General features: G+C 34.8%; 1 protein-coding gene across 1 annotated transcript in view; it reads right to left on the bottom strand.

Annotated features, from left to right (window-relative positions):
- ADGRV1 (adhesion G protein-coupled receptor V1) overlaps positions 1–13616 on the bottom strand; it is a 516573-nt gene that overhangs the window by 422417 nt on the left and 80540 nt on the right. The window contains exons 19-22 of the mRNA XM_045847901.1: positions 10704–10830; positions 10032–10249; positions 8704–9447; positions 6599–6972 (exon numbers count right to left, since the gene is read on the bottom strand). Of these exons, the coding sequence (XP_045703857.1) occupies positions 6599–6972; positions 8704–9447; positions 10032–10249; positions 10704–10830 (1463 nt within the window). The remainder of the gene's footprint in view (positions 1–6598; positions 6973–8703; positions 9448–10031; positions 10250–10703; positions 10831–13616) is intronic.

Genomic DNA, 13616 nt, shown 5'->3' on the forward strand with positions numbered 1-13616 from the left:
TACATAAAAAACATTCTGTATTTTATCAAGAAATATATATATTTACATAATGAAAAAGCAAATTAATTCTCATGTATTTTGATTCCTATCACAATGAGAACAAATCTGCTCCATTTTCCCACCTTAAATTTCAATTAGAATATTTTGAATGTTAAATTAATAAACCATTAATCCCAGCATGTGAATCTTCAATTCTCTCTTTGTAGCAAGAAGCACAGATTAAATACATGCAAAGATACACTCAGGAATCTGTAATGTTTCCTTACAACTTGTTACTAGGCCACTAAGCAGTATCACACAGCATCCAGGACTAAGAAAGAGGTTTTCGCTTAAAAGGATCACATGGGGAAAAGCTATCTGACCACACTTTCATTTAGTAAAGTCTTCATCAAAATCTACCACCTTCTAACTGTTTTTAGTTTTAAAAAGAAGAAAAATAAGCCCTGGCCAGATGATTCAGTTGCCTTGAGTGTTATCCTGAGCACCAAAAGGCTGCAGGTTCAATCCAGGGTCAGGGCACAAACCTAGATTGTGGGCTGGTAGGGGTGAGTACAGAAAGCAACCGATCAGTGTTTCTCTCTCATAACCATAATGATGTCTCTCTCTCTTTTTCTTTCTCTCTCTCTCTCCCCCCACCCTTTCCTTTCTACTTTCTCTCTTTCTCTCTCAAATCAATAAACATATCCTTGGGTAAAAAGAGGAGGAGGGGAATGGGGAGAAGAAGGAAACTAGCTGTATCCAATACAACTGTGTGATGATATGTGCAATACATCAAAATTTCTTAGAAAATGTAATGAAGTAATAATGTATACAATAAAGTAAACTCCCAGTTAGGGAAGAACTTTCAAATGTCAAAGGTCCATTAAAAACTTACCTAGGACACTTGCTAAAATCTATCTTTCATATGTACTTACATAGAAATGCATAATATCTGAGATTTGCTTTAAAAATTACTTCAACCAAAAAAGATGAAACAAGACTGGCAAAAGACTGATAAATTTTGAAGCTGGATGATGGATCACTGAGGTCCATTACTCTATTTTCTCTATTTTTATGTATGTATGAAACTTGTCATTTAAAAAAAATAATTCAGCTTTTTGCCTCTCATCCAACCCCCCTGTCAGAGATTCTGATTCAGAAATGGGATCATGAATCAGGAATTTTGTCCTAGAATATAAATTAAATACTTCTGAACAAGGTTGTCCAATTTGGGAAACAGTAGACCAGAGAATAAAATTGCTAATACCAGAATATGATTGTCATAAAGAATAAATGATTCAATGTTTTTTTCTACTACTAAAACAGTCAATAGAACTTTAGATTCATGATAAAAGCAACTGTTTAGGCTAATATATGAAGGAGCATAAGATCAAGTAATAATCATCAAAACCATCATCACTCCGTTTTTCACAAGAAACAATAGCAGCCATTGCTCTTTCCTCTTTCAAGTCAGGAGTCTGCCAGATCTTCAGATCAGCACAACAGTAATTTCAAAGGTTAAGTATGAGAAGCGTACTTGACATATTTTTTCTAGAAAAAAGAATGTACTATTCTGAGCCATGAATTGGCTTTATCTATTGAAATAGAAGATTAAAGCTAAACAATTACACATCCAATTAATTTTTTATTTTGTTTCATGCTTGGGTGATGATCTGTGATATCAGATTATATCAATGTCATTTGTATCTAAAGGACTGTATCCACATAACATATGGCAGGCACTTAAAACCAAACACAGTCCAAGTTAAATAACATTCTCATTTTTACAAAGATCTCAAACTGTCTCTAAATGTATCCTTAAGTCATGTGTTTATAAATATAAAACACATTCAATATTAGTCATAAAAGTAAAATAATGAGACTAGCAAGTTTTATGAGTTATTACAAAAAGCAATCTCGTTACTTTATAGTCACATGGTATACAAGATTGCAGATTAGGTATACAAGATTAGCCCTACACAAAAAAGTAGGGCTAAAACAAGGTGGTGAGAAAACAACATAAAAGTACACAAAATAATAGGACGGTAAGGCAACATTAGGGTATGGTTACTAGGCTACAAAACCAGCAAAAACCAGTCATCTGTTCAATACACTTGGAATCCAACGAGAGCCTCATCAGGTGGGCACCATCAGGGCTAAACTGCACACAGGCTTATGCATTCTTGTAATTAAAATTTATTAATCACCTGCTATTGCCAAGACATGGCATACCTGGTTAGGAGGAAACGAAAAATATTTATCATCCCTTTCAATATGCCAAAGAGTAACATATATCATATTTTGCATATTTTCACTATTTAACATGTGATGTTGTTTTCACTTTAACCCTAATATTACTTTGGTATATAAATCTATAAAATATGTAAAAAGTATAATATAACCTGGAAGTCTTTAAAGGATCTCTATTCCTTTCAGCATTTTTTAAAGAAATAAATTGACTTTTTTTTAAAAGAAGAATAAGTTGACTTCTATGTCACTGAAAAAAATCTAAAGAAGTGACAATGGTTTTTATGTCTGGAAATGAAGCAAATAACAATGAAATTTAAGCTCTGGAAACAATTCCAGGCATAGCAGTTCTCAAATATTTTAGTTTCAGGACCCCTGAACACTCATGAAAATTATTGAGAACGAGGAGGTTTTGCTTGTGTTAGTGAAATCTGTTGATATCACCACTTTATAAATGAAAATTAAAAAGTTGATATATTAATTCATTTTAAAATATCAATAATAAACTCATTACATGCTAACATAAAAGCAACACATTTTATTAGAAATAACTATATATTTTTTTTAAAGTTAGTAATAAGGGAGCATTGCCATACATTTTTACAAATCTTTTTAGTCTAACTTAATAGAAGACAACTAGGTTTTAACATTTCCTTTTGCAATCAATTTGTCTACTGCTCTTTGTTATTTTGGTTGAAGTATATAAAAATACCTAGCCTCATATAAATATATAACTGAAAAATGAGGAGGAGTTAGTAGTCTTTTTAGATAGTTGGGAGTATTCTCCCTTGATACTACAACCAAAATTTAACAAGTGGTAGCTTCTTAGAGGTAAGTCGCAATGTGAGATCATACTCTAATACATTAAAATCCATTGGTCTGTCTTCCATTTTGAATCAATCATTTACCCATGCATGATTGTGTAATAATGTGCATTGATTATTTGGAAACTATTGGTTCAATGAGGTACATATCTTCCAAGTGTTGACATATTATATTATGCAAAATAAATAAATCTCACTTGCTAGCCACAAAGTCTTTAAGTACTGAGAAACAATCAAGCTCAGCCTGGCAGATACAAGTGCTCCAAAATTCTAATTTTTGTTTGAAAGCTTAAATTCTTATCATTGGAAACAAGTACTGTCAGGTGTTTTTCTTATAGTTACTGACTCACTTCATTCATTCTCATAAAGATGTATGCCAGATACCCACATCCAAATAACCAAAATCTGTCAGCTATGTTTTTGAGCAAACCTAGTGTTCTGTAAAAAGAGTAGCTCAGTGAACTCACAACCCAGTATCTGCACCAGCAGATACTTTTCTTCAGGGCAGCAATCATGTGTGGTTTACACAGAACTGCTTTATTTGTGACTCTCATCTTGTGACATGGAACACTTACAATCAAGTCAAGATTTTATCTAATTAATATTTTGTGCTGCCTCATCAGAGGTATTCTCATGTGAAAATTGGCACTTGTTAGACTACAGGCATGTGCCTGAATGGACAACTGATAGAGTTTAGTGTCACTGCCTTGATTTGTACAAAGTAACTTTGAGACAGCATTTGTGGCAACCACTGCTTGTATAGTGCAATTGTCAATAACATGGAAAAGTCATCTTAGCATTTTTATAAAATGAGGTTTGACCTTTGTAGAACTCCTGAAACATTTCAGGGGTCCTTGGGATGTACTTTGAAAATGATTTCAGTAAGCAATAAATATTATTGATGATGATGATGATGATATTAAAACTATTCCATATTACTCTTGTCTTCAAATCATTCCAAGGTAAAAGTAGGAGTTCTCTACTTCTACTCTTACTAGTTCCAGAAATAAAAATTATATAATATTCCTTACAATCAAGTTCAATGTTTAATCTTTTATTTTTTTTAAGATTTTATTTATTTTTAGAGAGAGAGGAAGGGAGAAAGAAAAACGTCGACTGCCTCTCAATGCTCCCCAAAGGAGGACCAAACAACCCAGGCATGAGCTCTGACCAGACAGAGCTGGTCCTTTCACTTTGCAGGATGACACCTAACCAACTGAGCCACAATGGTCATGGCCAATATTTGATCTTTTAGATTCAACAACGTTTTTCAACCATCAACCATCAACCATCTAAACTTTACTTTTTCCAATACAGATATATTCTACTTCTCTCCTGTGGGCTTGGAGAATAACCAATCACATTTTCTTTTTCTTTCCAGCAATTCTACTAGTATAGGTGCTAAGGCCTCCATAAGGAAGTTCAATCTTCTGCAATCAAAGGCTTGACTGACCTCATTCAAATTCTGAGATTTCCAGGAACAGGTAAAGTTGCATACCTAGGGGAAGCTGAACCAATGCCATCATAATCTAGAAATAGAACTCGTGAGACAAACCAGCTTTAAAAACTTCCTACAATGACCCAAAAAGCCAGAGAAATACTCAAATTTAGTTGGTTTCTAAAATGTGTTGGTTTTTTTTTCAGTTTGGCTATATTTATGCAGTTTAACAGAACCTGAAAGTATTTTTATTTTATAAGCCTTTTCATGTTTTGATATGAAAATACATTCATAAGTTCAACAAAGACTTTTGAGTACCTACTATTTCAATTGTAAGTGCTAGAGATAAAATAATAAACAATAAGACATTTTACTCAGTGCTCTCCATCTTTGGTGAAAAGAAATAACAAATAAGCAGACTTTGAATAACAATGGGAATTTAAGAGTGTGATCATGCTAGGAAAAAAAGTAAAACTAGGTAAAGAATGGAAGATTGATCAAATGAAAGAAAGGGGGGATTACTTTAAATAAGAAAGTCTTCATTGAGAAGGCATCCTTGGGCCTGAGACTTGATTGGCTAATTATGAAGATCTGGCAGAAGAGTGTCCAAATAAAGTGGCTAGGAAGTGCTGATACCCTGAGACAAGCACTGAAACAGGGCAAGTCTGGCTGAAACACACTGAGCAAAGAGGAGAATTACACAAGAAGTCAGAGCCATAGGCAGGCACCAGTCATGGGGGAACTGAGATAAAGCTGGCTTTACCTGGCTCTCACACCCTGATGGAGCCACCTGTCTTATCAAAAATAGACGTGATGATGCCAAAATACAGAAGGAAAATAACAGGTTAGAAGTCATAAGACAAAGGTTGAAATTCCAGTTCTTCCCACTGTATCTAAGGACATAAAAAAAGAAGGAAAGGAAAATTGATATTTATTGAGTACTAGTAACTGCCAAGCTTTGAACCAGGTATTTGATCCTGTCTCAAATAATTCAACCTGGATTAATTATTTGCTCAGGTCTCTAAGCCTCAGTTGCTAATCCTATAAAGTGAAGAGAATAATAATATTTATTACAGTTACATTATACATTGTCAGAAAGATACAAAACAAAAACTTAACATGTTAAGTTCTTTGATGACAGAGAATCTATCTATTAAAAGGTATTATCACTATAAATAAACATATTTAAGTTATAGATCGGTATGCCACTGGTCTTCCCTACTCTAGGAGATTCTATTTCCAGTACAGAAAAATCACCACTATGTGCAGATCTCTTGATGACTGCCACAAACCCCAACTGAATACCCCAACTTGAGCTACAATGAGTCCTATGACCTAGATGTTTTTTCAAGCTCTACCCACTCACATAATTCTTAATCACTTCAATTTGTGTCTATACCCTTCTAAAACCACAGGAATCAACTTGCAAAGGGAAAGGCTCTCTTGTTCCTTGGCAGCCTCTCACAGGCCTTGAGCTGCTGCTGTCACACACGACACCTGTGAAGCAGTTTCATGAGATCTCACATTACTGAGCAGGAAACCAAGATGATTACGAATCTTTAAAACTTGGAAAGAACTGATAAGGACAGTAAAACAGCCTAATTAATTAAGCTGGCCAAGAAGGTTGATAGGAAAAGCATTTATACCCAACATGGAAGAATGCTGTAACTACTTACGTACATTTCACATGTGGAAAAAAAAACTCCTAAAAATATTGTATTTAATAAAGTTTTGATTACAATTATTCATAGATGCTTTCAATACATGTTATTTCTTTTGCTTATGTGGTAATCAAACAGCAAAAAAAGTAAATTATGTGTGGAGTATAATGATACATTCTGTAAAGTGCATTAAGTTTAAAGATAACTGCTAAAGGTTCATTTGCTAACTTGTTAATACGTCTATCAGCTCATTAAGTTTCTGACTCAAACTGTGAACTTATAAAAGCAAAGACCTTATAATTTGCATTTGCATCCACTGACTCCATCAAACTTCTGGGCACAGAGTAGATGGTCAAGCTATCTTATCAAATGAAAGAAATCTCACTTCCAAACAAATCCACCCATGGCAAATTTGTTGACTCCCGAAATTCTCTAAGCTCACTACTTACCTCTGGTATACAAGCCCCTGTGAAACCAAACAAGCCATTGGCATTGTCACTTTTCTGTATTATTAATCTAGCTGTAGTATTCTCTTCAGAAATGCGAGCTCCTCCATATACAGAGACTAGTTTAAGGATGAATAACTCTTCTCCTTCCTCTTCATTGTCATCTTTTGCAGAAACAATGAAGGATTTGTTAGTTTCTCCCTGTCTGAACTCCAGATACCCAGAAATGGGGTGTAAATCACTCTTTGCTGGCATGGCATGAAGTTCATAAATTTCTTCAAGGGTCAGTTTCCGCTCATAGAACCTCACGTCCTGCATCAGACCAGTAAATCTGTCATCGCCATTCATTCCTGCCCCAATTCTCAGTGTTCCAGGACCTGAAATTAGAGATGGGTTGAAAAGCTCCAATATGCACTACTATCCTGTCCTCAATTATAAGTGTGAGTCAGACAGTGAAGCAACTTTATTGAAAGGTTTTATAAGTAAAGTTTTTATATAACTAGAATATATTCAAATTAACACGATTTCTGTTATGATGAAAAAATAAATCAGTAATCACTGAAACTTAAGATATTTTGTACTAAAGGATATTTTGTATGTATATGTGTATGTGTATATGTATATATATGTGTGTATATTTGGATAGACATTGCTAAGAAGGGAATAATTTAATTCAGTCAGAATCTTAAAGCTTCGGTATGACTATACTTTGGAAACTTCAAGACTTCATCTGTTAGAAATTCATCCTGAGTTAAATAAAATAGAGAATATATAAAAATTAGTTTTTGTGGACAAAATAAAACTCTTAATCCATAAAATCAGTGCAATGGATGTAGAAAAAGAAGTATTCTTTTCTTTCCAGGAACAACAGTATAAGCAAGTCTTGGGTAATAACAGCATGCAGCCCAGCTATACCACTATGTATCAGTAACATCCCTTTTCAGGAATTCACCAATTCTTATTTCTATACTTATTCCCTCTCCAACTAGAATACCTTTGTAAGATGAGAGTTTAGCTTTGATTTGGGGGAAAAGTACAAAAAATATTTCTTATCAATATCACCAATCAAGGCAGTTTACTAAGTCACTACCCAGATAACTCTTTTAGGGCAGTTATGAATCCTGCACATTATTTCCACAGTTGTCCCATGCCTGCTCCAGTGGTTCTGTACTGACTACACGGGTACAACAGTGAAATGTCTACAACAGGCAAAAGTATGGGTGAAGCTCAGAAACAACACTAAGCAAAAGAAGCCAGACACTCAAACAAACACACTGCTCAATTCCATTTATATAAATTAAAAAGTTACTATTATGTTCTTAGAAATGCCAACAGTAAGTGAACCAGGTGAGATACCCAATGCAGAAGGATCAGAAGGAAAATATTCTATTACACAATAACCATATAAGGGCTGCTCTACTTCCTAAGTGAAAAACAGAATCAAATCATACGATGGAGGGGCTGAAAGGGTAATTGGTGATTATAATGGAGATTACCAATATTGTGTGTAAACAAGCAGATGCGTTTCTCAAGAAAACAGTATAGGCTCCAGCTTAAAAACAAGAAAGATTATCTCTTCAAAACACTCCATAGAATTTACCAATTTACTCCTTATAAACCCTTGTAACTGCTAGGGATTTCAAAGTAATATTTCTCTTCTGCTTCCTCTTTAACCTTAACCCCATCACCCTCCGGCTTCAGCAATACTGAGTTAGCGGCCATTCCCATATACAATATTCTGTTTCACATTTCTACACCTTTGCTTTTTCCTGTACCTGAAATATTATGCCCCATCCCACATTACCACAAGAGAAATTAATGTTCCTCCTTTGTATTTTTTTTCTTTCTCCCTACAATGTATTGAAGTAATCTGTTCGAACATCTCTCTCCCTCAGAGCCTATTTCAGGTACCTCAAGGGCAAACACTTTGCCTGGTTCATTTCTGTAATACACAGCCCAGAATTTATTGTCTGTGAAGGCACATAGTTTCATTTAAAGAAATTAAACCAATACACAAACATATTTTAAAATACCTATTGGCCTTTTTTAAGAAATCAAATTTTTAAAAATTCCAGACTCAGTGTCCTAGGTGTGAGGATAACACTCACCATCAATAATGGCTTCTCCTTTCAGACTCTTGATTCCTCTGGGCATTGCATTTCCATCAAGGTAGAATTCAATTATGCCATCATCCAGAATAATTAGAAGATGAAGCCAAATATTTTCCTCTAAATATTTCATGACTGTTGTCTTGGCAGTATAGGTAGCATTAGAACCCCAAGTTTTATAATGAAGGGAAAGCGTCACATGGGATTCATTGGTTTGAATTTTCACCCCATAGTAGATGCTTCCATTACCATCATCCTTTGCTATAACAAATCCATTGGTATTGGCATTGGGCATTACCCAAGCTGAAAAGGTAAAGTTGGCAATTGAGTTGTTCCTGGAAGGATGGTATTTTGGATTAATGGTTCCAAATGCACCCTCTACTCCACTGAAGTACAAAGCATCTGTTCCACTATGGTGACGTCTCATGTGCGGTTGTAAAGGCACAGTGCTCGGGAAAATTCCAACCAGCAAAAAATCTATCATTGGAGGCAAACCAGCAGGTAACTCACTGGACAGTATTTCCCAGCCTACGCGTACATCGCCAAAGACACCCTGCTGCCTCAAAATGGTAAAGTTGGTGATATAAGACATATCATCTTCTGAGAGAACATCTTCTGCTACTTCTCTCTCTAAGCACTCGGGATCCAAGATAAAAACTCCAAATGGGTCATCATTGAATGGAATCATTACTGTCACCTGGAGGTTGGTTTCTGCTAGTTGGCCCCCAAGACCTGGGGACCCACCTATAATAAGAAAATTTGTGATAAATGAGAAACCAGAATTTTAAGTACTTTCTAGTTGAAAGTGAAAGCAAAAGGTTTGTACCACAACTTTTGGTTAAATAATTTACTCATTCATCAATGAACAGCAGTGTTACCATACAACTTGTACCACATTGTCAATGGTATTCAGCATAATTTCATTCCAAATCAGGGTAGCCTGAAGAGAGAATATTAACTAGCGAGGTTTGACTCCTGTGCTTAAAACCAAAAGAGATGGAAAAATTGTTTTTAAAAATGACCAATCTTTAAGCTACAATAAATCCGTCCTTCCTAACTTCCACTAATGGTTTGTTGGAAACACTGTATTTGGGTGGGTAAAAATTCTATTTACAAGTTTGAGGATGAATGGAAGTCTCCATCCATACAATTTAACCAACCTAAGACCGCAAAATAAACATTACAAACAACATTTCTGTCAAAAGGGTATTTTGATTATTCAGATACACATTTCTTCATTAACTGTATTTTTTTCTACAGGTCTGGTTATTTAAATATAAAATATTAAATGTTAGTGGTAAAATATAAGAGATGGGAAAACACAGCACCTGAAATATTTACTAGCTTTAAAATATAAAACTCATTGAATTCAGGGATTGTATCTGGAAAAGCATGGAGAATTATTGGTTTGGCTCCTTCTCCATCCATAAAGTTAACTGTTCCTGAAGTTTCATAGAACTCTTGTCCAGGTTGCAAGGCAGAATCATTCTGAAACAGCTGCCAAGCCACAGAAACGTTGCCAAAGTGTCCTCGGTGCCTCACAATCCTGCACAATAAATTAAAGAAAATTAATTTTTATAATATATATATAAGTAGTGACTCTAACTCTAATGGAGGCTTTCTGTATTTTCTCAGAAACATACTTTTTCTATTTACCAACTTTAATATAAAGCAGCCAGGCAGTCTTTACTGAGCAACCATGAAAAATCTCATGGAAAGGGAATAATGAGGAACTTTAAGTAATAAAGAGAAGCAACCTTAAAAGTCAATGTCTTCAAAGTGCAAACTAAAAGATAAATTTTAAGCCCAAACTAGTGGGGTTTTTTTAATTTTACAACAAGTGGCAACAGCATTTAAAAAAAGTTTACAATTCATTCAGACTACCAATGTTGAAAGTATTCAATTCTTAACCAATTTTTTCATTTTGAAAGATTAATATATCAGAAGACTTTATTTTATTGTACCTAATTTTAATTTTTTTCTTATCCAAATATACTTACCAAAATGCATTAGTCTTTCCTTCTTCTACTGCTTTGTCTATGGGCTCCAAAGAAAAAATGCCATTTGGGTCATCATTAGCTTCAATTATCACTGTAGCTATTCCATATTGATATACTACTGTGTCACCTAAAGTAAAAATGGAAAAGTCTACATAACGAAAAATAGTTCACTTCCTGTTAAATTTGTCCTTTAATTAATAAATACTTTATAATTAAATTCAAATTTCAGTGATTTCCTCACTGAAGGTCATAAATTAAGGAAAAAGAAATGCCTAAATAAGTTTCATGTAACTTGTCTTTGAGGAAATCTCTAATTACAGAAGAATTACTTTATTGAAAAACATACAAGATACTTTTCTTCACAATAAGAATATCACTTCAATAGTTTAATTAGAAACCAAAAACACAGCTTTGTCAAATTTTAGATTTTTAAGGTAGATTTTTTCATTTCATAACAAATAATGAAAGGATTACCGATAACATAAAATTAGTCCTGTCCACATTAATTGGAATCACTGGCTTGAGTGCCTCCCTTTAATTCTTGCCTTCAGGCAGCAGAGTTTGATCTGACCTTAGAACAAAGCAATCTTTATGGTTAAATCCAATTCCTCTCTACTCCAATTTTTTCACCTATTGTTAGTGTTTTAGGTATCTTCTCATCACTTCTCTGACTTACATTGCTCTCTATTCTGGCTGTTCCCATGCAAGCAAAAGTTCTTCCCATCTTTATTCACCTAACTCATCACTTCTCAGAACCTAGCTCAAGCAACAACTCTTCCAAGAATTTTCCTTGAATTCTCAAGATAAGCTAAGTGCATCTCCATTGTGTTGCTACAGTGCTTCACACTTTGCCAATCTATCATAACAATTACTACATTTCATTAGTATACACACACGCACACACAATTTCACTGTACGCTCCTTGGACAAATGCTTAGTCAATTCCATGCCCTAGCAGGGTAGATGTTCAGTAACTGGTACACAGAAGTTACTTATGAGTATTAGCTGAACTGATACAAATAAAGTTTTCAAAATCAGAGGATACCACAACTAAAATTATAAAAACAGAAACTCTATGTAGAGCAAACCAGCACATTAAAAATAATTTATAAAAAATATACAACTGTACTAAAACTTACTTGATAATTAGCCAATGGAAAGAGAAAAAACATAAAAAATAGCAAATCATTGTATAGAAAATACTGACAATATAGAGTAATAAAATAACTTAAAATATTATGTCATAAAATCTAATAAAAACAAATAAAAATAATAAAACCTAATTCTGGCAGGGTTCTGCTATCATATTCATTTGTCATGCAACATGGAGGAAGTGGTGCTAAAAACTCATTCTGTTTCTCCACAGACGGAACTGGAAATATTTAACGAGGGCCCTAAAGATGGCCAAATCCTCTGATCCAATAATTCAATCTCAGGGCATATACTGTGAATAATGACTACCAAGCATAAACACCCACTGCTATCACTAGGTCACGTTAGAGGTGCTGCCCCTCCGGCTCTCCCATCCTCAATCCCCTCAGGTCCTCAATGTTTTGACATCATAAAAGGAGAGAAAAAGAACTAAGGAAGGATGTAAAAAGCACAAGTTCTAGAACACAAATATTTGTAGTCCAAGTCTTCACGGCTAAAGTCATTAGATCCTCAGCTGTCACCATTTCTAGAAAATCACTGAGGACAGATGCAGCAGCAGTATGTACATCATACCTTCATACCTCGGGCTAGTGGCCCAGTCACACCTTGTGCACGCTCACTCAGTCTCTCAAAATCAAAAATGTAGTTCCCTGATAACCCATCTTACAAATAAACTCACTTTATTAAAACAAAGTCATTTCTCCATCAGCTTTCTGTACCTCACAGCAAAACTTTGTTTTCTACTTTTACTTCACCAAAAACATTTTATCTGTAGAAATTTCTTTTTTTTTAACTGTTGATCAAGTACAGTTTTCTATCTTTCCCCCCATAGAAATTTCTTTCATTTAAATTTTAGGATAGTGATTGGATTCACCAAAATGGTTTTGGTTTACATAAGGTCTCACTAATTATGTTTTGTGCAACTGTGAGATTTCTTTTGTGGCCATTATTGTATGAAGTCAAATTTTTTCTCACCAGATGACAGTTCCTACTTACTACTTTTTAAAAATTTCTTAGTTAAATCATGTGAAAAATGAGGAAGAAAGGAAAAAGAATAGGAAGAGAGATACAAATGGAGAAGAGAGACAGACAGGGAGAATACAGAGAAACACAGCACAAACAAAAATTAAGTAGTCTCTTTTTTTTCCTCTTCCTCTGAGTATTTCAGTCCAAAACGCACAAGTCAGAGCACGCAGTAGGCATTCACATGGAGGTGGAGCGCAGGACAACACAGTGATCAGCACAAGGTGGTAGACTTTATTCAGGGTAAGGAAGGCACCTCCATGGTAGAAAAGCTGCTATTGGATGATGGAGTGTGTGAAGTATGAGGGCACCCACAGGAGGGAGAGGGAGTTGGCCTAGAGCAGGGAGCTTAAACCCTAGTGTGGTAAGAAAGACAATCTCATTGTGGAAAGAGAGTAGGAGAAGCAATTGGAAAGTGGTCACATATAGGGAGAACTGATCAAATTACAAATTGTATTAAAGATAATGGGAGCTGCTTTCTCTCTATGGCAGAAGGGAGGAACAAATATGGAGAAGGAGAAAACTAGAATGAACTCTGTGATACTGGATAGAAATGGAGATATTGGGGTGCACTAATAGTTTTCAATATGCATAGCTGGACACAGAACTAGAGATGTAAACGGTGCATATGTATACATAAAAACATACATACATACATACATACATACATACATTCCCTATCTCTGTACACCATGAGGACCTAGGAGTGTAATCACAGTGACAATTAGCACACCTTGT

The sequence above is a fragment of the Phyllostomus hastatus genome, unplaced genomic scaffold (assembly GCF_019186645.2).
Source record: "Phyllostomus hastatus isolate PE091 unplaced genomic scaffold, TTU_PhHast_1.1 phas_contig_58, whole genome shotgun sequence".
Taxonomy (NCBI): domain Eukaryota; kingdom Metazoa; phylum Chordata; class Mammalia; order Chiroptera; family Phyllostomidae; genus Phyllostomus; species Phyllostomus hastatus.